Below are 24,558 nucleotides of genomic sequence, written 5' to 3' on the forward strand. Positions count from 1 at the left end.
TCAGCAACAAACTCGGATCCTTGTTCTATTACCGAGTATCTGGAATTACCCCAGATATTCATTCGTGCATATCTCATTAGTGTCAACACCTCGTGATAAGCTGCATTTCCCCTCATACAACCACACTTCACCCCGTTGATACCTCTCCCCATCAGGAAGGGAACCTAAATCATTAACCAACGTTAGCGTATCACAATTAACTCCGGACCGGCAATAACCCAAATAGGAAAGATATCTATTACACTACTACAACCCTCAACTGACACCCTCGACTGAGATATCTCAGACTAGATTTAAGCTGCCTCTGTTCTCTATCTTCCCTTGGCTAACCCAAGATACTGCACACCAATAGTCTCGCCCATCATGACTCTCACAACAACCACTACACAAACAGCCACCCTTGATACCACTCCTGCGTGGAAGGATATCAGCGACCAGAAGATCAAGGCTCTGAATTCTTCTATCCCTGAACAATGGCGCATTCCTAAAGATATTCTCCCCCCTGATGATCAAGCTGATATCACAACTTGGCCAGAGTCCTCAGGATGGTTCACTGAGGAAGAGCTCGCTATCACATCTTTGGCTGCTGCTGCACTCCTTGAGAAACTTGCTTCAGGGGAGTACAAGTCTGAGGATGTCACCAAGGCATTCTGTAAAAGAGCATCTGCCGCTCACCAACTTGTAAGTCAGTCACACAACGAGAAATGCGTCGTACTAACACGATGTACAGACAAACTGTCTTGCAGAGACTTGCTTTGAGCGCGCTCTCCAAACAGCCCGTCAACTAGACGAGCATCTCGCCAAAACTGGAACCCCCGTTGGTCCTCTCCACGGTCTTCCCATTTCTCTCAAAGACAACTTCAATCTTGAGGGTCTTGACTCAACAGTTGGATTCACGGCTCATGTTGGAGACCCAGCCAAGTCTGACTCCGCACTTGCAACAGTTCTTCAGAATGCCGGAGCTGTCTTCTACGTCAAGACAAATGTGCCTACGGCTATGATGATTGCAGAGTCCGTCAACAACACTTTTGGACGAACTGTGAATCCTAAGAATAGGTATACTACCAGCGGTGGAAGTTCAGGTGGAGAGTCAGCCCTTATTGCATTCAAGGGAAGTCCTCTTGGTGTTGGATCTGATATCGGTAAGTTTCACACTCTCGAGTTGGCAGCAATAAACTGACACTACTGTAGGTGGATCATTGCGTATTCCTGCTGCTTGCACTGGAATCTTCACCATCCGTCCTTCGGCAGGCCGATTCCCAGTGCGCAACTGTCGCTCCGGCATGCCCGGCCAAGAAGCTGTACTCTCCGTCAACGGCCCCTTGGCACGAACTCTTCAAGACGTTGAGCTCTACAGCAAAGCCGTCATTGACTCTCAGCCATGGCTCGTTGACCCCAAGTGTCTCCCCATTCCCTGGCGCCCAGCCCAGCTGCCTGAAAAGCTAAAGATCGCATTCATGTGGCATGACGGTATGGTCCGGCCAACACCGCCCGTAACTCGAGCTCTCCAGATCGCCAAGAAGAAGCTCGAAGCGGCGGGGCATACAATCATCGAATGGGATCCTGTTGACCAAAAGGAAGGCAGTGAACTTCTTCAGCGCATGTTTACTGCCGATGGTGGACAAACTATCCGAAAGGAACTTGAGCGTACAGATGAGCCTTGGAGACCGGAGATGGAAGCCTATCGAGTCGCGAGAGATCTGAGTACCTCCGAGATGTGGAAGCTTCAGCTCGAGCGAACAGCTTTCCAGAACCGCTATCTCGACCGCTGGAACAAGGCGGGCATTGATGCTATCGTCAGTGCAACAACCCCTTACAGTACCGGAAAGCATGGAAGCCTAAGACATGGTAAGTATTTAGGTCATTGATGAGACGAGTTGGTATACTAACGATTGATAGTTGCTTATACTGGTGTTTTCAACGTCGTTGACTACTCAGCCGTCTCTTTTGCTACCGGTATCAACGTCGATAAGGACGTTGACAAGCTTGACGCTTCGTATGAGCCGTTGAGTCCGTTGTGCAAGTCTGTCAATGAAGAATGTGAGTAGCCCACTCCAGCCATACGGCCGAATATCACTAACACTATACAGACGACGCAGAGCTAGTCCATGGACTACCAGTTAGTCTCCAAATCGTTGCTCGTAGATTAGAAGAAGAAAAGGTCATCGCTATGGCCAAGCTCGTACATGAGACTGTTGGCTAGGGAAATGCTGTAGAATAGACATGAGTATGTAGACATTGGAAGACCTTGTGCTCATCATATAGAGTAAAATCACTACTGGGACCGGCACATGGCATGTAACAGATAAAGAAATATCGTATTCATCTTGTTTCTCGTTTGGAAAAACAGACATGGAAATTGAAGAAGGAGGAATCGCTGTTCAACCCTCAACCCATGTACAAGCATGCCTCGTCAGCTTCTTGAGACGGGTTCCTCCCTATCCCATCCTCCCAGTATCAGGCATTAAATTCTTGATATCACCAAGCCTTATCCTTGTTTCCCTGTCCTAAAGTATCTCTCTCATTTTGAACTTGAAGCGACGTCTCTGAACCTCCTCTAAGACACTATCCGACTCTTATCATACGCGAATACGTTTCCTTATCTCCTAGAGGCATCAAGTCCTCCCTGGAGATCCTGCTCGAGCCCCGTGTTTCCATGGCCCTGATACTCCTGTGGTCGGGGGTCCTCCGCTGTCCATTGGCCGTTGCCCTGAGGCAGAGGGACGGGCACACCTTGCTGGTTCTGGAGACCGGCGGGGCCACCTTGGCCAGGAACAGTGCGGACAGTCTGTCGGAATCGCATCACCTCGTCCAGAATCATGCCTCTCATCTGGCCAACATCCTCAACGACCTCGAAGTCGAAGTTGAATGTGGTAGGGCAGTCGGGCTCGTCTGAGGCATCGTGCCAGATGTGGAGGTAGGGGTGCTCGAGAGCCTGCTCTACGCTGATACGAGACGAGGGGTCGAAAGCGAGCATCTTGTCGAGAAGGTCGAGAGCATCAGGGTTGGCCTGAGTAAACAGGCTAGGGAATGGCTTCTTGGGCATGAAAGGTAGGTTGCGGACGTATTCCTGAGCACGGGGTGAGCCAATGCGAGAGAGGGTCTCTTCGTTAGGCGTTCCAAGAATGTGAAGAATCTGGTTGAGCTGGTCGACGTAGTCACGGCCCTTGAAGAAAGGTCGGCCACCCAACAACTCAGCGAGAATACAACCAACAGACCAAACATCAACTATATCGGGTCAGTAAGACAATCCACTGGCACTAGTGCTTTCGGGTCACACATACTCGCTTTGGTGTAGCTCTGGAAGCTCAACATGATCTCGGGCGCACGGTACCATCGGGTAGCAACGTACTCCGTCATGTATCCGGCATTCTCCTCGGGATCGACTGAGAAGCCTCGGGCAAGACCGAAATCGCAAATCTTGAGCTCGCAGTCGGCATTGACGAGCAGGTTTCCGGGCTTGAGATCTCGATGGAGCACATTGGCGGAGTGAATGTACTTCAGACCACAAAGGATCTGGTAGATAAAGGATTGGAAATGGGCATCGGTAAGAGGCTGGCCAGATCGAATGATGGCAGCCAAATCACACTCCATCAGCTCTACGCTGTGTCAGCTTATGGTCACTCTTTCTTCTCGGCTCGTTACTGACCTTCGTACAGATACGTCTCGTTGAAGTTATCGGGTCGAGGAATGTCCATGTCGTACAAACATGTGATCTGTTCATGAGCATATTAGCATACGCGTCCCCTGGTACTCGTTGCGCCTCGGCAGAACTCACGTTGCGGTGGCCTCGGAAGTGCTGAAGCAGCTTTATCTCGCGCAGAGCGCGCTTGGCGAGAATCTTCTTGCTAAAGACATTGGTGACCTTTTTGATGGCGACGCCCTCGTTGGTTTGGTTGTTAACGGCGGCACTGAGAGGCGGGGTTATCGTCAGCAAATGCAGAGGCGGCGGGGTAGAAGACGAGTTTGGAGTCGCACGCAGCACAAGCAAGAGACGAGTGCTACGAGCAGTAACAGGATACGCACTCACCAGACGATACCGTAGGCTCCCTGTCCAAGCTCCTTGGTGACCGTGTAGCGCTCGTCGACGATAAAGTCCTGGTTAAAGACCTTGAAGACCTTCCGTCCTTGAAGGTCCGACATGGTTGCTGTTCTGATATGATCTTGGATGCGGGGCAGATGGAAGATGGAAGCTTCGAATGCGACAAGGTTTGGTCAAAGAGGAACGACCGTTTGCGTCGGTTGAGGAGTGAACCTTATAGGGAAAGACAAGGTAAGGTATATAAAGAAGAAGAGTTTAGAAATGCTGTGTAAGAACACGACAAAGAAACAGTCAGCGCCGTCTTTGCGATATATGTATGTACCTTAAGTTGCTGGTTGGTTGGGTCCCGCGGGTTAGACGAGTGGAATGGGAAATAGCTCCCTCAGCTGCTGAGCCCATCTCTGGACGGCTACTGGACGAAGCATTGCGTTGCTGTTTTAGCAGGGGCTCTCAGGGCTGCTAGAACCGATCCACAGTGACCCGAAGCCGCTAAGGTATGAAAAAAGGGACCCCGCAGCGAAGTCACCGCCTGGTGATGTGGCTGATTTGCTCGGCTTGCGGCCCCCACTCGCACTGGGCCAATGAGAAGACGAATCAAGCTCTTCACTTGATAGCCGCGCGACAACGACCCTGGTTCTCAAGTCGCAGTGATGCATGCAACGGCTCGGCCTCATCTATTGCAAAAAGGGGAACTTGTCGTGTTGGACTCTCAGAGGACACAGACTCAAATTTGATGATTTAAAAACACGCGTTTCTTTACGAAGTCCAAAGCTTATCCCCTCCTAACAAGAGACGAGACAGCCTAACAAAGGTATCTCGGCACTCACCTCCCGCTTCGTTAGGTCGTGTATCCAGCCGCACACCAAGGGGCTGAGTCTGTTAAAGGCCAACACCGATGGTCAGCAATCTCATCCAATCTCACCCGGCATCTGGGAGATCCGCCTCACGTAAAGCCTCCACTGAGAATTAGGATCCAATGCCGTCAAGTTGCGAGGTGTACAATATGACCTCGTGTTGTTATCATAGTCTCTGGGTCCGGCATCACCGACGCAACATGACAGAGATGAGAGACACTCTGAGTGAGATCAGACAAATTAAATGACGCTGTTCCTCAGCTCGAGATCAAGGCCGCCCACTAGGCCGCTGCATCGTCAGCCCTGGGAGCATAGGGCTGAAGCTTGCCAAGTGGGACTGTCACAGAACTCTCTCAGACATTATGGTGTACGGTTTTGCTTCTGATGTCTCTGGCAATTTTCCTGGTCTCGTTTGATCATTGTGAAGGTATCAGAAATACTCTGAGAGCTTGTGATTGCAGTATTCCGGAACAAGTGGCCCAAAGAAAAGTTCGCCGAGTTTCCTTCGTTTTCTTGCTTCGAGACCAGCATCCATGGGTGTTTATCTGAAACCAACCTCATGGATACTGAGACACAACCTGTAGGATCGACATAGAATAACCTACCCTCCAACTTAATCGAACCGTCTTGCTGGGAATCATTCAGCCAATAATCATCAACTTTGTTGAAATGTCAATAAATATTCTAATCTACCTAGTCTCCTCTAATGTGTAGCCTCCCTCGTTCCCCTTCATTGATCATCTGTATGTACAAGTATCGGGTATTAAATCCATCACCACCCCCCAACTCCGTCAATATCATCCATTTACTCTTCTCCGAAAGTCTCCTTCAGAAAGTTCTTAGAGAACCGCGTGCACTGCTCATACGCCTTTGCGAAACCGTCGTCTCCGCCGTAGTAAGGATCGTTGACGATCTCGGGTCGCTTTGTCCCGCTGAATTCGCCGAACAGCATAACCCTGGCTTTGGAGTCCGGGGCGTTCTTCTGTAGTCTGTGAAGATCAGAGAGGTTCGATCTGTCCATGGCGAAGATGTAGTCAAAGGTGTTGAAATCGCTCGGGTGGAACTGGATATTGCGTCAGCAAGATTGCGCTGCGGGTGAGATGGATGGGCAACATACGCGCCGCGCGAGATGGTCGTAATCATTTATACCATTGGCTTCGAGGGTAGCCATGGTTCTATCATCCGGGGGTTCTCCGCTGTGATAGGCAGCTACAGCGAGAGCAATCAGTTGAATTCTGGTCAGTTCTTCCGATTTTCATACCTGTACCGCAAGAGTCGATGCGCCCAATCTTATCCTTGAGATTCGGCTGCTTGGCAAGGCTCTGGAAGATACCCTCAGCCATGGGTGAGCGGCAAATATTGCCGAGACACACAAAGAGGACGTTGACTTGTTCTGGCATGATTTCGACGATGGTACAGTGATACGAAACAGAGTAGGTCGATCGCGAGAAGAGAAAAAGTACCAATAAGCTTATTTATCGAGAAAGGAGGGAAAATGAAAGAACCGAAATACTGATGATCGCAATGGGATTGAGTGACGTGACGGGCCGATGCGCATAATCTAAGGTAGGTAATCTAACTACCAGGTCTACCCCACCATCTCACAATTCCAGGCTTTGGAGTGGAGAGATGGAGGGGCACGGCCTCGAGTAGCAAGAAAACATCAGTACAGGCTGTCAAAATAAACGTAGCAAAAGGTATCCTAAGCTTGGGCTAAAACTGTATTAATTTACTCAAGTCTTTTTATCATTTAGGATCAAACTCTCGAGTTTTCTTTCCTCCCCCTACCTAGCACGGGCACAGTCTTAAAAGCCATGGCCATCAGAAGCTGAACTAATGAAGGGGATAGATTATAATCAACAATATTTTCCGGTGATATAGACAAGCTACCTATAGCACAACCAAACTTTACCTCCCAACCTCCAACTGTCACTGTGTCTCAGTATCGCTTGGCATTGTATCAGACCATTTAGTTTAGTCTTCTGTACATAATCCGAAAATTAAACAAGTTTCAGTGAACCAAACACTGTATGGCCTTTACTAAGCAACACGTGCTCTCGTGCTCAGCTGGCATCCGCTACCCCTGTCAAGAAGGCGTCTCCAACGCGTTCTGATTGTCGAGAACGTGCAAGCATCGTCACTTAGCTCAAGCCATCGGCCTAAAGTCTTCCCTTCTTCACGGCTCACATCTACAAATGCGACAGAAAGTTGTGAATAAGCGTAATCTCAGTGTCTGAAGATGCAGCAACTGAGCAATATGGTCTATAAAAAGGGCCTCGATATCCCAATGGCCTCAGGTTGACTCTCCTCATCAGCCTTCGCTCTCGAACAACTCTTTATTCGTCTTAATATCATCCCAATTGCCCACTATGTCTGAATGGAAGCCACCGGCCTTTGGTACTCCCGTCTGGATGAGCATCCCTGCTACAGATGTTAGCCGTGGTATGTCCTAGCCAACTGCTAGTATGTCTTGCTCTTACACCTCTATAGCCGCAGAGTTCTACAAGACTGTTTTCAACTTCAACTTCAAGCACTCCGATCACAAGAATCCTGGCGAGTTCAGGAAATTCGACTTCAACCCTAGTCTTGGCTTGACAGGTGGTATTCTGCAGGCTCCTGACCACACTGGTAACTTCCACCCAGGTAAAGGAGGTCTCTGTGTTTACTGGTTCGTCGAAAACGTTGATAACATCGGGCCTGTCATTGAGAAAGCCGGTGGTAAAATGTTGACTGAGAAGGAAAAGGAGGGAGAGTTTGGCCTGTATAGGTTCTTTGAGGATACCGAGGGATCTGTTGGTGCCGTGTACCAGATGGCTTGAGCTTATACTTAGGATGACCGATCTTTGCTCTTGAATTGACCACACTCCTTTTACTTATCACTTCGATCTTCTCCTCGTATGATACAAGTATGCAATGAGAACCGCCCTAGGAACAGGGTATCTGATGGAGGTCTCTGGAACAGTGGCAAGGGGTCGAATTCGAGGCATTTGCGGGTGCACCGAGGATTATAAAGCCGGTCAGGGGGGACAGTTTCCATAGCAGTGTATACACCAGTGTTGATGGCAAATGAGGAACAAAGTCAGGAGTTGATATTGTGCTGCAAAGAGCCATCGTGTAAAGTCACCATGATAAGGACGACTCCAAGCTTCCGTCATTTGCCTTTTGCCATGGTATGCTTTACCAGTAGACCAATGGTACCACGACCGATGGCAAAACTTGTCGGCATAATCTCCCTCTCTGTTAAGCCGCATTGATATCCGTAGGCATCATTATTGCTCCTGCGAGACCAGATGCGATTGGACCTTTCGTGGATAAAAACCATACCTCTTTGCAGTGTGGCATACTTGGTACCTTGTCTTAGAGGTTTCGCAAGAGCCCGATACCACTCATGGAAAACCACGCAGCGAAACGTACGACTGAAAGATATACTTGATATTGTGAGCAGGAGTGCATAAGTCTACGGTATGATAAAAAAAGGATCGCATGTATATACCTTTGCTATATGGTAAGTCCATAGGCTGTCACATACATTGGCGTACACGACCAAAGCTTGTTACCTCAGTTTAACTGTCAGGCAAGCTCAAATCTCACAGTCAACCGGCCAATCACTGGTGAATAAACTTCTTTGAATTTCGGTTTCCATTCATTTTTCATACACAATACAAGAGAGGGGATGCCACGTATAGTAGAGGCGCCGTGTCATCGCACGTTATTCTGTCCCCTCATCCGCTTCGCTGGCCAATTCCAGCATCATCTCCAGATTTTCCACAAATTTCCCTACCCAAAAAAAGACACATACGCCAGGCTCAGGTGAGAAAAGCAATAATAATACACAGAGCGTCCACAGCCCATCAGGAACCTTTCCGTCCCGAGGTTGTGCTGCTCAGAGGCCGTTGTCGTTCATTGTTACAGTTGGTCGTATCGTTATGCGTTCAAGCGAGCTGTCGCTGACGTTCTCGCCGTATCGTCTCGAGGACTCCCATTACGCCATTGTTGCGCAATCGTTCGAGGACGAGTTTCATGCCATCTCGGCTTTTTCCCATTTGATCCTGCGTCTTGGTAGAGGCGATGCTCTCGATGCTGCGCTGAATACCCTTCGTGCCCCAGCTACCAATGATACCATTCTTGAACCAACCGTCCTCTTGGGCTTGTCCCAGCTTGCCCCTAATTTTATCCCCGAGTCTTGACCTGAACTGAACCATAGTCGTCACAGCAGTCTCGTTAGGATTCTGGTTAGCGCCCTCGGCAGGGATGTTGAACTCTTGCTTCTCAATGACAGAAAGCACGCCGGTGAAATTGAGGTTTCGGCTCTCCGTCTTCATCCAACCCTCCTTGATATCCACAACACTCGTCTCGAGGATGTATGAAGCCTTGTCTCCAGAGCCACCGCCGGTGACACTGGCAGGAAGTAGCTTGTACACAGCACCAGGCATTCGACTTTTCTTCAAATGGATGCGAGTTGTGTGAAGTCGACGGGTTTTTGGGTCGACATAGCTCTCAATGGTATCGGTGCTGAGCACGTGGGCGGCGAAGGGGTTTAGCTGAGGCGAGGAGTATCGTAGGAAGTAGGCGAGAGTGACAGTCGGGAATGGATGGTTATAGTTATGGTTTGTCGTATGAGTGAGAACCATTGTCGCGGATTCGAGCAAATACTGCTCGTCAAGAAAAAAAAGAATCGAAGAGAAGCGACGTAGAAGAGGTCCAATTGATCAAGTGGCAATTGGCTTGACCTATCAATTGTGCAATGAAGCCCTAAAACAAATCGTAGAGCTGATTGAACCCCCAATTCCTATCCCAAAGAGCCCGTGAGCTCGATGATGCTCTTGGATCAAGTTGATCACTAAGAGGTTGGTGGTTGCGGAAAATTGAGCCGGCGCCTCGGCTTAAGCACCAGCACTTTCTTATCTCCGGGGGGCGCGGAGCCGGATATGGGAAATCGACAAGAGAGCAGTAAGACAGAGTCAGAAACGGAGCTCGCAGCTATGTCGGGCCGCGAGAGAATTTACACAAGGGAAGAATAATACAGTGAGAAGAGCTGATGATGGAGTGATCAAGTTTAGATCTGGAGACCCTCGCGACCTCGACAAGCGCAGAGCAGAACAGAGCAAGCAGCACGAGACTTTGGCAACAGTAGCAGTACTCGACTGGTCTGGGCTTCTTTCTCCGCTGTGGAAGAAGAAAAAGAGGAGGAGCTTAGAAGAAAGTGGAGGCAAAAGGACGAGCAATCGGCTGATTGAGGTCCGTTCAGCCAATTAAGAGCTTCTTGATCACGAAACTCACAAGTTTCCGATTGGGCCGTGATGAGGGGTCGGTTGATCTGGGGAGAGAATGTGGCGATTAACACGTGATGCATTATCAAAGCGTCATCATACTGCAACACCAAAGCTCAGTGAGATGACGACAGTTCTGAGACTCACGATGCCACGGTGTAGGAGTATGACGAATCAATGTCACTTGGTCTGCACAATGACATAGCATACACAGAAGTCAATATCTCCGTGTTAGATCTACTTTTTGCCTAGAGATCGATTACACAGATTTAGTCAATCATCGTTGTCCCATGAATTAATGAGTATCATCGCTAAACTCGCTAGCATGTCCTAAAAGTTTCCTTGCCTGTATCTGACAAAAGGCGTTTTGTAAAAACTCCAATTCTATCCATATATGCCAACCGTGTTAAAGATATTCCCAACGCCTCGCAAATGCATCCCGCATAAATCCATTATAATCTATTGCAATAGAATGTTCCCCTTACATGAGGAACTCACTTCCAGCAAAGTGCTTCAAAACAACCCAACCATCCGCAAAGCTTTCTTTATCCATGCGCACAACAATAGCCGCGTGACTATGTCGATGCTTCTGAATGTGAACAGGAAACTTGCGCCAACCAGCTGCATCCAAGTTCTCGATCATCTCGAATTGATCAGGGATTAGCGCAAGCGTTAGCTGTCTTGAAGTCGATATTCTGCGCCGTTTTTTTAGTAGCTTGCGATGATCAGCATCATAGGTCAGACAATCTTCTGAATCTGACGCTGCCAGGTATTGCTGGTTCTGTGAGCTGTTCAGGACCTCGTAAGCTTGTTCGACTTCTTCTCGGATCTCCTTAATCCGTAGGGGCATGCGGTACTGCTCGATCTTCAACCCAGCCTCTCCTGACTCATGCGCCTTGATTCGATTGGCACTTCGGACTGTTTGGACGGCAGAGTTGGCGAGGAAGACAACAACTCCGATCGGAATTATAACACCGACTGTCACCATAAATGGGATGCTCTTGACCCACTTCTTGAGAGCTTCGTAGTCTGTCAATAGGGTGTCTTGATGAAGTTTCGGTCGAAGCGCAATAGGATGGTCAGGGTCAAGAATCACACCCTCGTATCCCTCAAGGTAGTTCAGATTGACCTTTTCAAGGTCTGTATAAGGATCATGTTTGGTAATGGCGGATGTGTAGTGTACAACACTTCGATCGTTGACAATATTTGTGTATAGTGTGCGGCGCTTAAACTTCTTGAGACCAGACATGAAGATAGAATCTGGATCGGCGAGCACTGCGAGAAGGGGTCGGTTGGTGTCGCGGAATTTATCGATGGTGAAAAGTTGGCGGCCGGACATTGATAGCGTTCGGGCGCCGAGGACGTTCCAGACGTTGTTGAGCCATCCTTTAAGTGGTGTTCTCACTCCGAGATGGGGGGATGCAAATGTGGTAAAGTTCTGACAGGATTCCGTGTTAGTTCATCCAATCTTTTCCTCCTACTGTTCCCCTGAATGCGACGTGCGACTTACCATGCATTCGAGATCATCGAGAATTCCCTTCGCATAAAGCAAACCAACCGCATATCGCGAAACTAGACCTCCGAGCGAATATCCTGCAATACTCAACTTGGTGATCTTGCCTCCTTGCTCTTCAATGCTGCGCAACTTGTCCTCGATCTCTGCGCACACGCGCTCGCCACCAAGCTCAATGCCATCGTATGTGAAGTTGCCGCGGTTCTTCTCAGCAGGCATGATATATAATTCGTCTTCGGAATATTCGTCACGCAAAGCCTTAGCAACATTGCGCATGTGACTTGGGTTTCCCCAAAGCTGTTTCTATGGTCAGCGCTGTATGACGTATAAGGATTGATCGTCAGGGGGTGATGCTTACGCCGTGAACTAAAACACAGAGGTGAGTAGCCTTTGCGCTTCCGCCGGTAACATTTTCAAGAACAACAGGTCTAGACATGGTGAAGGATGTGCGATGAAAGTAAAATGGCCAGGATGAAAAAAGAGACTAAGGCAGAAAAGTTGCCAGTCTTTTTAAGAATAAATTAGTTGAGGTTTCTCAGGAGATGCAGCCCCCAACGGAGTTTCGGATTGCGTAAAGTCGGGTTGTCTGAAGTCCGCTCAGCTGCAAGAATACGGAGGCAGCACGGAGTTAAGCCGTTAAAGTCCCCACCAAAATGTCGATGACCACTATCGACGTCGACCAAACACGCGACAGCATATGCCGTTTTAGGAATACAATCTGGTTGCTAACAACGGTTTTTAACGAGTATTAATGCCGTGGGGCTGAGTTGTGGACGCGGTCGTGTGAAGCCATAACAGCAGAGGCTTCGTTCAGTCTTTATAGTTGCGGACTTATCGCAGTCTACAGGTCGTTACACGATATCTCGGATAGATGTGAATTCCGACTACTGCCAATAGCTGGCTTCGGTTTAGATTGCATGGACTAACTGGTCTACGGATCTTACTTGATCTGTTCAATCGATCCTCAAATGTGGCGCTTTCCCACACCATCGCGGGTTGGTTCTAGATTTGGGAGAGCTGAATTCCTATCATGACGCCTACAAAGGGGTGCGAAACCGAGTGCGAGCCGTCTTTAAGGCATAAGTGCACTAAAAACAAGTTTGTCGTCAATGTAAAGAGAACCAGATCTGTTTCAGTATTTGTTCAAAACTCATACACAAATGGTCAGCTGCATTCTTACAATTCGGTGGTTATCACAAAAGAAACAAAGTCCATCCCTTTATTCAAGATGGTATGAAGCGCCATGGCTCATGAGCCTCTAAAATCATGGCGGAGTTCAACACTGGAGTGCGCAAGGTACTGCTCAAAGTGGGTCCCATCATGAGAGCAACCGCTTGAGAGCTGAAGGCTTAGGCTATCTGCAGCTCTTTCAAGCTGAGCCTCATCTGTACATCAAAAGCTACAGCTAATACCATCTCAATTGAATCAAAACGGAGACAATTTAATACATTTCTCTTTTGGTCCCTCCGACCATTCAAGGAGCTCACGTGCATTCACATCAGCACGGTCGTCCTTCAACCTCTCCACAACAACTCACCTCACTGAAGTGCAGTGGATAACCTCCTATTGATTGTTTCGTCTCACCAAGCACAACCACCTTAAACCTGGCTTCAACCTCCCACCTCGATCATTTATTCATGCTCAACGATCTCGGTGGCATCATTAGAAGTTCACATGATCACGAATGCCGACACAGAGCTCATATTGGGAAACCCTCAACGTCACTTTGAGGTGTCGTCACCATGAGTTTATTCAAACACATCCCCTGTCCCAAGGGCGATGATTGCGCAGCGAGCCTCTGTCCATTCAACCATCCAAAGGAGAAATATGAACCGCCGTCACAAGGACTCTCATCAGATGACATGAGCAATGAGACCACCGCAGCAAACCAAGATGTACCACCCAAGCGTGTGAGGACAGATCCCTTTCATCCGCCTCCTTCACCTAAAACTCCCCAAGATGTGGCACCCAGATCTTCTGGAACATCTCGTGGGGGTCCAGCGGATGATATCCCGAAGCCAGTAGCCAAGAAGCTTGAAACAGCAGCTCGAACAGTCTCCCCTCCACCACTGAAACGGAAAATGGACACTCAAGATCACACTCCAAAACCTTCTTCAAAGATTGCCAAAACAAGCCATTCTGCGACTGAATCACGTCCATCTTCTACCCGAAAACTTGTACCAGCAAAGCCCAAGAAGGCCGAAACTCTGAATCCGAGACTCCTTAAACGATTGCCTGCTGCTCATGACGTCCGTCTCAGGCTAGTCAAAATGCTTCACCAAGAACTTACCCGTCTCAACAAAGAACTCAAAGCTAACATCAAGAAAGACGAGGCGAGACTTCTACTATCAGATCAAGATCTTATCGTCCGAACACTAGACGAAGAGGAATACGTTGCTGTCCACAAGACCGCCGTGTACTCTAATGTTATGAAGAACAAAGTCATGCAATACAAGCGAATGAAGGTTGATCAGTGGAAGGCTGAAAGAGAGGACGAAATAAAGAAGAAGGAACTCGAAGCAGCTGGAAAAGATCCCAACGAGAAACCCACGGAAATCAAGACCGGCCTGACCTCTGCTCAGGAGGTTGAGCTTACGAAACGCATATTGACTCCCATCGATAAGCTAACAAATCATGGTTATGTTGCTAGTATACCTTCAGAAGCTGATATTGAAAAGGGGAGACAAGGTGTAGCAACAGCCGCAGGATGGGAGAAATGTGACCGTTGCCAACAACGCTTCCAAGTCTTTCCTGGAAGACGGGAGGAAGACGGTGCGCTCACTTCTGGTGGGACATGCACGTTCCACTGGGGAAAGACCTTCATCGCCCCCAAGGCTCCAGGCGACAACACTAGGCAGCCCAAGCGATATCAGTGTTGTGGACAAGAAGTCGGCGACTCTATTGGCTGCTTCACTCGCGATCACCACGTATTCAAGACCTCAGATCCCAAGAGACTTGCGTCTGTGCTTAACTTTGCAGAAACTCCCGATAATCCTGTTGTGCCGGCGGATAGAGCAGTGGCTTTTGATTGCGAGATGGGTTATACAGTTTTTGGGATGGAACTTATCCGTCTAACTGCAACATCATGGCCTACAGGCGAGGAACTGCTAGATGTCCTGGTTCGACCGTTGGGAGAAATACTCGATCTCAATTCGCGGTACTCCGGTGTCTGGCCCGACGACCTCGCTCAAGCTGAATCATGGACCGTGGACAAATCGACGAAGCCAACTAAGAGTAGCAACGACGATGTGAGCGAAGACGGCGAGCTGAAGCCTAAGAAGAAGAAGCTCAAGATCGTCGCATCTCCTGAAGTTGCCAGAGACTTATTATTTCAACTCATCTCCCCAACTACACCCCTGATCGGACATGGTCTTGAGAACGATCTCAACTCAGTCCGTATTGTGCATCCGACCATAATTGACACCGTGCTGCTCTTCCCTCACAAGGCTGGTTTACCATATCGGTATAGCCTGAAGATGCTCATGGATGTTCATCTCAACCGCAAGATTCAACAGGAGACGGGCCCAAAGATGGTAGGCCATGATTCTGCTGAGGATGCAAGGGCAGCAGGAGACCTTGTTCGTCTAAAGATTAGGAATGAGTGGATGGATATGCAGAGAGAAGGTTGGAAACTGGTGGATGGTAATTTCGTGGCTCCCGGGAAACCTTCAGGATTGACGGAGGCTTTCATCGAGACATAGATCTTGAGCCTGGGCGCCATATTCAAGACGGGTAGATACGCATGTGGATTCTCATGGGACTGGAAGGCATTGGCATCATAGATCTTGGGGTGCTGGACTTGGTCACTGGTCTAGCTAAGTTAATGCCGTTTTGGAACGGGGGAAGCCGTGAAGCCACCGGCGATTATACATTGCGAGATAGGGTTGATTTTCCCATCTGGTCTCGTTCTAGAAATACATAGTTGGCGCTCATGAATAAATGTTTTCATCGCCAACGATAAGCGGGGATTTCCCAGTCATTTCCTCAACATCCTTCACATCATACAAAGTCCGTTACTTTAAGCCCTGCCCACTGACAACAGGTACTGGCCACCCTGCTTTCCGCTTCCACCGGGTAGGTAGACGACGTTGGGGTTTGAAGAAAGAGTAGCAGCAATCTCGCGACTGGCCTCGATCTTCCGAATTTGAATGAGGCCGTCACCAGCCTTCTGGATGGCCTTGCTGATGGCCTCGGCGGACTCGGACTCACCCTCGGCGCGGATGACGTTGGCTTGACGCTCCTGCTCAGCACGCTCGACAATGAATCGGGCTCTCTCAGCATCTTGCTGGGCGATCTGCTTCTGCTCGACAGCCTTTGTGAACTCACGGCCAAAGGTCATGTGGGTGATAGAAACATCCTCGAGAGCGATGTTGAACTCGGCAGCACGAAGAGTAAGGTCGTTTCGAATTCGGTCAGAGACAGCCTCTCGCTGGGTGATGAGCTCAGCGGCATCGAACTGGGCGACGATGGCCTTCAAGACTTCGTTTCCAATAGAGGGGAGGACTCGCTCATCGTAATCGGCACCGAGGTTCTATCAGAGTCAGTCATATTCGCCTGAACCAGAGTTTACTGGGTTATCTTACCTGGTAAATTTTGGGGAGAGCCTTGACATTTGGTCGGTGCAGCACTCTCAGTGTCAAGCTAACCATCTGCAAATCCTTGCTGCCTGTGGTTGTTGCGATATTCCTAGGCTTGGTACGGACGTCGAAGATGATGCTCTTCTGCAGCCAGGGAACAAGGAAATGGGTTCCTTCATTGACGACGGTCTCCTTAACACCAGACAATCTGTCGAAGATGACAGCCCGAGTTCCTCCCTTGACGTCGTATATGGACTGACTGCCTAGAAAGACGACAGCTGAAGCGGGGACCGCCATGCGGTACATGAAGTTGAGGGCTCTCGCAGCGGCCGCCATTTTGATGTGGTGTACTTAAAGTCTTGTTCGGCGTATCGTTACAAGACGTCGGTCAAAAATGGTGGTCGTTAGAACCCAAATATCGATGGGAACTGGGGCGTAGCTGAAGCTTTTCGGAGTCAACGGACGGCGATGATGATTTGAAGCTCTTACTATGTAGTCCACCTTTGGACAAATTCCCAGTGCGATTCGTTGGTTGGCTGTTAGATTGATTCGGGTGGGTTGTTGCTCGGAGCTAGGCTCCTTCGGGAAAGCTCGGCTGATGGGGAAAGCCTGCGTCTGCGCTTTCCTTTCCAACCCGAGAAATCCTCAAGTGGCCCTTTTCTGCCTTTCGCCTCCAAACCGACGAGTCCAAAAACCACACACGAGAGATCTCGACTTTTCGTGCCAAATCCGCCAAAATGAGACCGACTCAGATGCTCCGAAGCGGCGCTGCCGACCCCAAGAACGGACAGTACGTGGATTGCGATTGAACGAGGGCAATTGGTGGTTCTGTTGCGTGCGGCTTTTCCAGTGGTTAATGGTCGGACGAACAACCCCAGGCCTTCAAAATGTTCCAATCGAGTCGGAATTGAATGCTGACGGACTTTCAATAGCTACATTGGTAACTGGGGCCACTTTGGTAAGTGATTGCTCCCACGATGTACGAACGAGGAAACTGGATCGATGAACGCGACGGACCAACGGATAATGACGATGCACGAGGTGGAGGCAATTGGGTTGACACAACACCGAGAATCGATGCATGCGCATAGCCGGTCCTGAAATTCATCGATGGGATATTCTTGGGGATTCATCAACGTCATCGACGAAACTGGAGACTAACTGGATATCAGGTGGTGAGAAGCAGCGTGGTATCATCACTTACGGTCTGTCCGCCAACCGACAGAACCCTTGGGCCGGTGCCTTCAACGATGCCATCTTCAACACTTTCCGCCGAACCAAGGGCCAAATCTTCTACTGGCTTCCTCCTATGATTGCCGGTTACTACATCATGAACTGGGCTGTCGAGCGGTACGTTCATGCACAGTGCTCAGCCACGACAAAATACTAATCTCATTTATAGAAGCGAGTACCTCAACTCCAAGGCTGGCCGTGCCGAGTTCGGTGATGAGGAGGAGTAAATTGGTTAAATTATTGGAGCAAAACCATGGCGGATGTGTTGGAGCAGGTCCTCTGGACCCATTGTACATCATCAATACCTAGATCAGGAGGTGCAATAGACGGCAGTCACACCATTTCTTTGTTATTTGGCCTTTCGGTATCCATATACTGCAATTGAAATGAAGACTCTCTAACACAGTGATCCCATCAATGCCATACCTCTTGATGATTCGAATCGATATCGGATCCACTGGTAATAGTCATTGCCGAGAGTATGATTGGATTGTCGGCGTTGGTCACGTGACAGCAGAATTGCTGATCGGAACCGGCGATACGTAACGCCGAAACTCTTCGCGGTAGCTCTTCTTCCACTCGCTGGAGAAAAAAAAAGTTGGAAAATTTCGAGGTCAGTGGAGTGCTAAAAGAAAACACTGTAACTTTGCGACCACCAACATTGCCGCCGAACCTTCAATTCGCACACACAATCCCCGTGCGACTCCAAAGCAGACACAAGTAATAACTTCGACGAAGCTTCCTCGAGAGAACCGCAGCAATGGCCGCCGAGAAGCCCGATAAGAAGGAGAAGAAGGACAAGAAGAGAAGCGACGAGTCCGGCGTCTCCAAGTCCAAGAAGGAGAAGAAGGAGAAGAAGGATAAGAAGGACAAGAAGGAGAAGCTCGCCGCCGCCCTTGAGGAGAAGCTCCAGCAGGATGCCCCCGTCGCTGCCGCTGCCGCTGCCAACATGGACGAGGACTCTGATGCTGATGAGGAGAAGGCCGCTGAGCTGCCTCTTGAGCGCACTGTCGTTCCCTTCGCCCTCCCCGTGGCGGATGAGAAGGGCATGAAGAAGGTCTACAAGACCATCCGCAAGGGTATGCGATTACACAGAACGATGTGTTTCGGACAGATCGCTAACAATTCACAGCTGCCAAGAACAACACCCTGAAGCGCGGCGTCAAGGAGGTCGTCAAGACTCTCCGAAAGTCTCCCCCTTCCGCCCCCGGCAACACCTCTTTCCCCGGCGTTGTCATCATCGCCGGCGACATCTCTCCCATGGACGTCATCTCTCACCTCCCCGTGCTGTGCGAGGACCACAACGTGCCCTTCATCTTCGTCACGTCGCGCGCTGAGCTCGGCGCTGCCGCCAAGACTAAGCGTCCTACATCCGTGGTCATGATCATGGAGAAGGCCGAGGGCAAGAAGTCAAAGGACAAGTCTGCTGACAAGGACGGCGAGGATGATGGTGAGGCGTTCGGCGAGAGCTACGCGTCCCTCGTCAAGTACGTGCAGAAGGAGTATGGCAAGCAGGCTTTCTGGGTCAAGGGTGGAACCAAGTACTAGGGGGACAAGGTCTATCCCGTTTCGACAGTGCCGGGACTGAATAAGGTCCCAAAGATGAAGAGAGAGCGGGGATCCCCAAAGATCAAGAAAGAGCGAGGGTAGCTTGGGACGAATGGTGTGGTGTGTTAGAACAAGTACAAGTCTGGATGTATTATACCAGAACATCTAGCCGGAGAACCAACGGCTGGATGAGGGCTTTGGCGGCGTTCAGGTTTAGCTATTGCATTAAAAATGGGACATGATTATCAAGGGTCCTTGAATTTGAAACATGGCAGATCTTGAGCTGTAACCTGTAATCTGCGAGCTCGTGATTTTGATGTGGTCGCGAAATACAGATCATTCGTCAAGCCACGGCACGCGACCCAATTCCGCACCACCACAATACACCCTAATATGACAACTCAATACCGAAGCATTGTCACAGCTGGACCCTTCTCTGAATACTCACCTTAGCCTGGTCCCATCATGATAGATTTTAGGACGAACCGTGGCCTTGGTACAATACGAGTCTTTGGTTAGCCTCAGCCACATATCTAAGATTTGTAGTTGCCGGAAGATCCCTTTCTACTACACACATCACTTCATAGCTTTCCGGTCGTTGATACATTCAAATAAATCAACATCATATTATCAGGGTGCAGTTTTGTTCATTTGTGTGGTATTATTTTGCCTTATTGGCTTTCTGTTATAGGTACATCGTCCTTATTCCCATTTCACACAGGCCCGAAGCCGCGGTATAACAAATTCATCATGAAAACCCCATCCCGATCATGAGGAGATTAAGAAACCTTGATCAAGAGAGAATTTACTCAAAAGGGTTGGTTCGGGTTCCCCACCAGGTGAGGAAGACGGAGAGACCGAGGGTCTCGACGAGCTTGGTAGCCAGGCTGACGCCGACGGTGTCGAGAGGTCGCTTCTCAACGAAGATCTGAGCAATGTACTATAGAAGGCCAGTTAGTGAATGATTGGATGCAGGGAGAGAGAAGAGTCAAGACATACGCCGGGAGCAGAGGTAGCGAAGAAGATGAGGGATCCGAGGTAAGCAGCACCCTTGTAGCTCAAGGTACCAGTGGCGTTGATGAGAGCACCGACACCATAAGACTGAAGAGCAGAGCCAATGAGGGAAGAGCCCCAGGCGAGAGCAGCACCGGAAGCTTCCTTGGAGCGGATGAACTCCTCCTTGGTGTTGGCAGCCTTGGCGCGCTGGTAGGTCTGGCCGAAGATGGGAGCGAGGACGGCGAGCTCAATGCCGTGGTTGAAGGCCGTGCCGAGGGCGATGGCAGAGGGCTTGACGGGGGGGAGGTAGTGCAGAGACATTTTTGATGTGATGTGGTTGTTTGTGGTTGAGAGATGGGTATAGCTTCAATTGGTTGAGATGAGTTGAGTTAGAGTGTGAAAGAATAAGGTGCCAGGTAGCTCGTTGGATTGGATCCTTCCCAGTATTTGTACTCTCGAGCTCGTCACAGATCTCGATCTCGCATCATTGAGAAAAGCGCTTCCGGGTGGCTTGCCCTTCCATTGCCTTGACTGTTTCTCGGGTTCTCCCCTCCTCCCTCTGCCCTTGTGTCGTCACCAGATGTGATGATGTCACCATTTGGTGAGACAAATTTCAACTCTGGACCGTTTTCCTCCATGTACCAGCCACTGCAGCTTCTCTTCACTGCCACTAACCGATTTAATTCACTGACCTTCACTCATTGCGGGGTGCATTTCTTTTTCCTCCCCCTGCCAACTTTGTACCTGATCTGACGTTTACGTGCACGACTCAGACATGCCATAGCATGATTGCAGAGCTCACTTACTCTTCTATACCCAAGGTACTCACAGCTGCCCTGTCTGTAGTTGGAGCTACAGGAGCTTGATCTCCTGTGGGCGGGGCAAAAGATGGGGAAGCTTGGTCTAGTTAGCCTACTGTAGGTCCAGGTCCAGGGCAAGTTTCTTGGTGACCAGGGTTGTAGCTGCTCCTAGGTACTAACTCCAGCAGAGTTCAGTTCATTTCCATGAAAGCAAGCAAGTCTTAGCGGGGAACAGCGCCATAATAACGAATCTCTAGCATTCTCAGAAGTGAGTGACGAGTGACGGTGTCACGGCGTCATTTGCGTCTATTGCTTTCCTTTCCCTCGGCTCTCTCTCACTCTCACTCTCACAATGAACCCCGGCAATATCAAAGCCAGTCATTGACTTTTCCTTCTGCCATTGTCTCCCTTTCTGGCCGAACTCCCTCAAAGAGTCCCCAGCTGAAAAGTGCCTGATGTGATCCACGGAACCGAAGCCGGCCCAAAGCTTGTTTTTTATTCCCCGTTTCCAACTTCTCAGTTCAAGTAAATTCCCATCTTCAAACCTTGTAAAGCCAGTCCTGGCCAACTGGCCTCCCGAAAACAGCCGGCTCAGCAACACATTCCGTTTCGAGCTAACCTGCAACTCTTGTCTCAGACTTTCACCACATGCCTTTGACACCAGACCCTGTCCCTGGACATCACAATTCGAGTACAGAGGATTGGGATGTCATGACGGATTTGATGTGTGATTGTGGATGGACCCTTGTTCTTTGTTTGTGAATAGCTTGTGTCTAACTGGAAAGATTTTGATACATCACAAGACAAGACAGAAAGCAATGGATCCTGCACTTGATCGCTCCAACCCTTCCAAAAGTGTTGTAACTGGAGCTTCGCTCCTTGTTAGGGTTACCCTAACATTGAAAAGTTTGGGAAATCATGGATAAGACAACTACATCATCATATATCTGTCCCTAAATTAGACGATATTTATAAAATCATCAGCAGTTTACCTCAAATATTTTCAAGCCACTCGTCTGGTCTGGGGTAACATGGCGGTTGCTCTCCCGCCACATCTACTACTCCCTAACAAGGGACCAACTTGACCCACGTAATCTACAGCGAAAACGAGAAATCAACTCCAGATTAAAGTACCTTATCATATGTTATGCCTAAAATATCATAAGTTATGCCATATGTTGACCATCTTCACCACTCCTTAGGGCTAATAACGCCCTGACATCATGAACATACTGCAGACCCTCCAGCAGCGGCACCAAATGCATCAAGTCTGTATCCGTCGGATCATTGATCCAGCCCTGGATGGGAATCGCATTGTCTGGCAAACGAATGTTAACAGCCTCTCCCCGGAATAATCAGACTGAGGCACCTTACCTTGGTGAAACAGATAACTCAACGGACTGTTGTCCAGAATCATCACCTTGCTCAGGTCTGACTCGACCGAGCTGAGGTCCTTGATGAAAGCGCCTTGCCGGAACGTGCAGTGTTGGCGATAGTATCGCGCCGAGAAATACTTCCTCTCCGCCTCTAGCCAGTCAATCACTGGATCTGCGTACTCCTGCACGGACGCCGTGAAAACAACCAGATTGTACCATTTGCATACCCGCCTCAAAAACTCGTCGCAATATGGTCGCTTGTTGACCCAGTATAGAATCGGATGCTGCGGTCCAATCGATGTCTGTCCACCAACCCCCACATACGTTGTGTTCAAGCGCACTTCAACCATGTGTCCGGTGCTCATCCTGCCGCCCTTGGACATGCTGTGTATCAAGGTTTCGTCCAGATCTAGAATCAAGGTCTTCTGCGGGCTCGTCGGCGGTTCGAGGTTGATATAGGACGGCTGCCTGCGTGGGATCAAAGGTCGAGGTGGTGCCGGTGTCTTTGGGTACTTGGTGAGCGCTGCGATGGGAGAAGTAGGAGATTTCAGATGCGCCGAGAGGTCGCCGCCGCCCAAATCACTAGCCTTTGTTCGCGCGACTGCCGATTGCGTTTTCCTATGCTTCCGCTGCCTGAGATCTTCGTCGCTGTTGAGCTTGATGCGAATTGACCTTCTCGTCGGACCGGTTTCCTCTGCAGGCTGTAGTGACTTCGATCGTGCATGTCGACTGAGACTGCCTGACCGCGATCCATCTGATTCCGACTCCGATGAAAGGCCTGATGACGTCGATGATGATGATACGGGCCTCGGTCTTGGTGCTAGCTTCCTATATCCTGTAGTCCTGCCGTAGTCTTTTTCAGAAACATTTTCAGGTTCTTCCATCGTCTTATGTCGAGGTCCGTGTAATCCAAATAGTTTTCCGAGCTGGGTAAAGGGTGCGAAGTTGCCGTATTCGTCATAGAAACATGCAATGAGATAGACACCTGGAGATGCCAGTGTCGCAAGAACCCATCTAATAGAACCAATAATGTTAGAAGCAAAGCGTCGAGGGATAGAGTGCCACCATGAGCTTCGTTTTTGGCTGTCGCCTGTGTCGTTGAGCAATGGTGTACTCTCGTCAGCCGGCTTTTCGGTGAATCGCGATTCGTCGATAGTATCCTGGGCAAAGGATTCAGTCTCGTGACCGGGAGGTCTACCGTCGCTGTGCTGGTCGTCGGAGGCCAATCCAATTGTGCCAATGGGACCTCCTCCTATGCTGTTCGATCGAGATTGAGTTGGACTCGGGGGCGGCGATACGCGGGCCGTTAGGATGTTGAGGGAGTTCATCGCCACAGGCTATCGCATTCCATGAGGTAGAAGAAGCAGTTCAGGGGATACGCTCGAGTCTTGAATGTAGGTGCAAAGAGTTCGGAAGTCTGTGACGGCGGACGGAAAGAAGGGAAACAGTCCCGAGGAACGGATCGTCGGGCTATTGGCCGGCCTGGTTTCGCGGGAAGGAGAAGCCGTCGATACAAAAGCTGATTGACAGGAGTGAAACGAATGTCAAGAAGGCATCGAAAGCGTGCGGCCAAGCGAAAAAAATAAGAATAGAGGCAAGGACCTGGACAGGGGCGCAGTGCAATCGCGATGGTAGGGCCAGGGAATGTACAAATGGCCTAATGATAAAGAGTGCCAGGGAGGAATTAACAAGGGCACTTTTTGAACGACAAAGCCCAAGCAGCAGAAACAAATCCAATCCAAAAGTACAGATGTCTTGAGTGGTGAGACGATTAGGTTAGCCTGGTCTAGTAACCTATCGGTTGGTTGTATAAACTGCTAGACGAGACAGGCAAGACAGAGCAGAGCAGAGACAAGCCGCCCTCGCACGGTTGTCAACGAGTAGTTATCAACTGTTTCGTGGCGTTGAGAGGGGAGCTGGCTGCTGGAGAGAGTTCTAAGACTGGGGAGCCTTTTGTTGGTCAACTAAGTTAGGTCCAAGATCGGGTTCTTCCAAGCTAGAAATAAGCAGCCCTGCAGCGCTAGTTGTAAAACAGTAGCAAATACGTAAGTATAGCGGGCTATCGACGGGTGAGGCGGGGAGTCCTTTTTTCTGGCTTGTGAGAAACAAGGACAAAGAAGCCCGTGGCGATTGACTGCTCAAGAGGAATAAAGATAAGATGAGGGGGGCAAGTTTACGAGCCGCTCTGAGCGCGCGCAAAGAGAGCGTGAGGGATCTGGTCAAATCAGATCAATTCAGAAAGGAGTGAGTAGATCACAAAGGGAGTGAGATGTGAGAGAATTTGCTGATGGGTGGCTCGATTGACGACGGATGATGGTTGAGAGGGATGGCACGTGTTGGGGATTGAGG

The 24,558-nt window shown here is 49.6% G+C and overlaps 12 protein-coding genes across 12 annotated transcripts; 5 read left to right on the forward strand and 7 right to left on the reverse strand.

Annotated features, from left to right (window-relative positions):
• Positions 1 to 363: 363 nt before the first annotated feature.
• Positions 364 to 2,203, forward strand: FMAN_07270 (uncharacterized protein; the record flags this gene model as incomplete). Its single annotated transcript, XM_041830872.1, has 5 exons — positions 364 to 681; positions 731 to 1,142; positions 1,192 to 1,848; positions 1,900 to 2,040; positions 2,091 to 2,203. The coding sequence occupies 5 exons, from the start codon at positions 364 to 366 to the stop codon at positions 2,201 to 2,203; spliced, it is 1,641 nt and encodes a 546-aa protein (XP_041681492.1).
• A 396-nt stretch (positions 2,204 to 2,599) lies between these two features.
• On the reverse strand, positions 2,600 to 4,143 carry FMAN_07271 (MAP kinase; the record flags this gene model as incomplete). Its single annotated transcript, XM_041830873.1, has 5 exons — positions 2,600 to 3,228; positions 3,285 to 3,599; positions 3,650 to 3,716; positions 3,779 to 3,911; positions 4,031 to 4,143. The coding sequence occupies 5 exons, from the start codon at positions 4,141 to 4,143 to the stop codon at positions 2,600 to 2,602; spliced, it is 1,257 nt and encodes a 418-aa protein (XP_041681493.1).
• Positions 4,144 to 5,701: 1,558 nt separating this feature from the next.
• FMAN_07272 (putative LTP1-protein-tyrosine-phosphatase) lies at positions 5,702 to 6,296 on the reverse strand (the record flags this gene model as incomplete). Its single annotated transcript, XM_041830874.1, has 3 exons — positions 5,702 to 5,959; positions 6,014 to 6,105; positions 6,158 to 6,296. 3 exons carry the CDS (start codon positions 6,294 to 6,296, stop codon positions 5,702 to 5,704), a joined length of 489 nt encoding a protein of 162 aa, XP_041681494.1.
• A 969-nt stretch (positions 6,297 to 7,265) lies between these two features.
• Positions 7,266 to 7,715, forward strand: FMAN_07273 (uncharacterized protein; the record flags this gene model as incomplete). Its single annotated transcript, XM_041830876.1, has 2 exons — positions 7,266 to 7,338; positions 7,387 to 7,715. The coding sequence occupies 2 exons, from the start codon at positions 7,266 to 7,268 to the stop codon at positions 7,713 to 7,715; spliced, it is 402 nt and encodes a 133-aa protein (XP_041681495.1).
• A 1,113-nt stretch (positions 7,716 to 8,828) lies between these two features.
• FMAN_07274 (related to UPS1 Mitochondrial intermembrane space protein that regulates alternative processing and sorting of Mgm1p and other proteins) lies at positions 8,829 to 9,527 on the reverse strand (the record flags this gene model as incomplete). The annotated part of the gene is made up of 1 exon (XM_041830877.1): positions 8,829 to 9,527. One exon carries the CDS (start codon positions 9,525 to 9,527, stop codon positions 8,829 to 8,831), a length of 699 nt encoding a protein of 232 aa, XP_041681496.1.
• A 1,120-nt stretch (positions 9,528 to 10,647) lies between these two features.
• On the reverse strand, positions 10,648 to 12,115 carry FMAN_07275 (uncharacterized protein; the record flags this gene model as incomplete). Its single annotated transcript, XM_041830878.1, has 3 exons — positions 10,648 to 11,604; positions 11,677 to 11,976; positions 12,038 to 12,115. The coding sequence occupies 3 exons, from the start codon at positions 12,113 to 12,115 to the stop codon at positions 10,648 to 10,650; spliced, it is 1,335 nt and encodes a 444-aa protein (XP_041681497.1).
• Positions 12,116 to 13,421: 1,306 nt separating this feature from the next.
• On the forward strand, positions 13,422 to 15,380 carry FMAN_07276 (related to REX3-RNA exonuclease, member of the family of 3`-5` exonucleases; the record flags this gene model as incomplete). The annotated part of the gene is made up of 1 exon (XM_041830879.1): positions 13,422 to 15,380. One exon carries the CDS (start codon positions 13,422 to 13,424, stop codon positions 15,378 to 15,380), a length of 1,959 nt encoding a protein of 652 aa, XP_041681498.1.
• Positions 15,381 to 15,697: 317 nt separating this feature from the next.
• FMAN_07277 (putative prohibitin PHB1) lies at positions 15,698 to 16,592 on the reverse strand (the record flags this gene model as incomplete). Its single annotated transcript, XM_041830880.1, has 2 exons — positions 15,698 to 16,210; positions 16,263 to 16,592. 2 exons carry the CDS (start codon positions 16,590 to 16,592, stop codon positions 15,698 to 15,700), a joined length of 843 nt encoding a protein of 280 aa, XP_041681499.1.
• A 401-nt stretch (positions 16,593 to 16,993) lies between these two features.
• FMAN_07278 (putative ubiquinol--cytochrome-c reductase chain VIII) lies at positions 16,994 to 17,716 on the forward strand (the record flags this gene model as incomplete). Its single annotated transcript, XM_041830881.1, has 4 exons — positions 16,994 to 17,046; positions 17,189 to 17,214; positions 17,429 to 17,606; positions 17,659 to 17,716. The coding sequence occupies 4 exons, from the start codon at positions 16,994 to 16,996 to the stop codon at positions 17,714 to 17,716; spliced, it is 315 nt and encodes a 104-aa protein (XP_041681500.1).
• A 533-nt stretch (positions 17,717 to 18,249) lies between these two features.
• Positions 18,250 to 19,037, forward strand: FMAN_07279 (uncharacterized protein; the record flags this gene model as incomplete). Its single annotated transcript, XM_041830882.1, has 2 exons — positions 18,250 to 18,568; positions 18,622 to 19,037. The coding sequence occupies 2 exons, from the start codon at positions 18,250 to 18,252 to the stop codon at positions 19,035 to 19,037; spliced, it is 735 nt and encodes a 244-aa protein (XP_041681501.1).
• Positions 19,038 to 19,842: 805 nt separating this feature from the next.
• On the reverse strand, positions 19,843 to 20,354 carry FMAN_07280 (uncharacterized protein; the record flags this gene model as incomplete). Its single annotated transcript, XM_041830883.1, has 2 exons — positions 19,843 to 19,977; positions 20,037 to 20,354. The coding sequence occupies 2 exons, from the start codon at positions 20,352 to 20,354 to the stop codon at positions 19,843 to 19,845; spliced, it is 453 nt and encodes a 150-aa protein (XP_041681502.1).
• A 1,645-nt stretch (positions 20,355 to 21,999) lies between these two features.
• On the reverse strand, positions 22,000 to 23,537 carry FMAN_07281 (uncharacterized protein; the record flags this gene model as incomplete). The annotated part of the gene is made up of 2 exons (XM_041830884.1): positions 22,000 to 22,151; positions 22,208 to 23,537. 2 exons carry the CDS (start codon positions 23,535 to 23,537, stop codon positions 22,000 to 22,002), a joined length of 1,482 nt encoding a protein of 493 aa, XP_041681503.1.
• Between the last annotated feature and the right edge of the window lie 1,021 nt (positions 23,538 to 24,558).

Source organism: Fusarium mangiferae, assembly GCF_900044065.1.
Source record: "Fusarium mangiferae strain MRC7560 genome assembly, contig: FMAN_scaffold005, whole genome shotgun sequence".
NCBI lineage: Eukaryota > Fungi > Ascomycota > Sordariomycetes > Hypocreales > Nectriaceae > Fusarium > Fusarium mangiferae.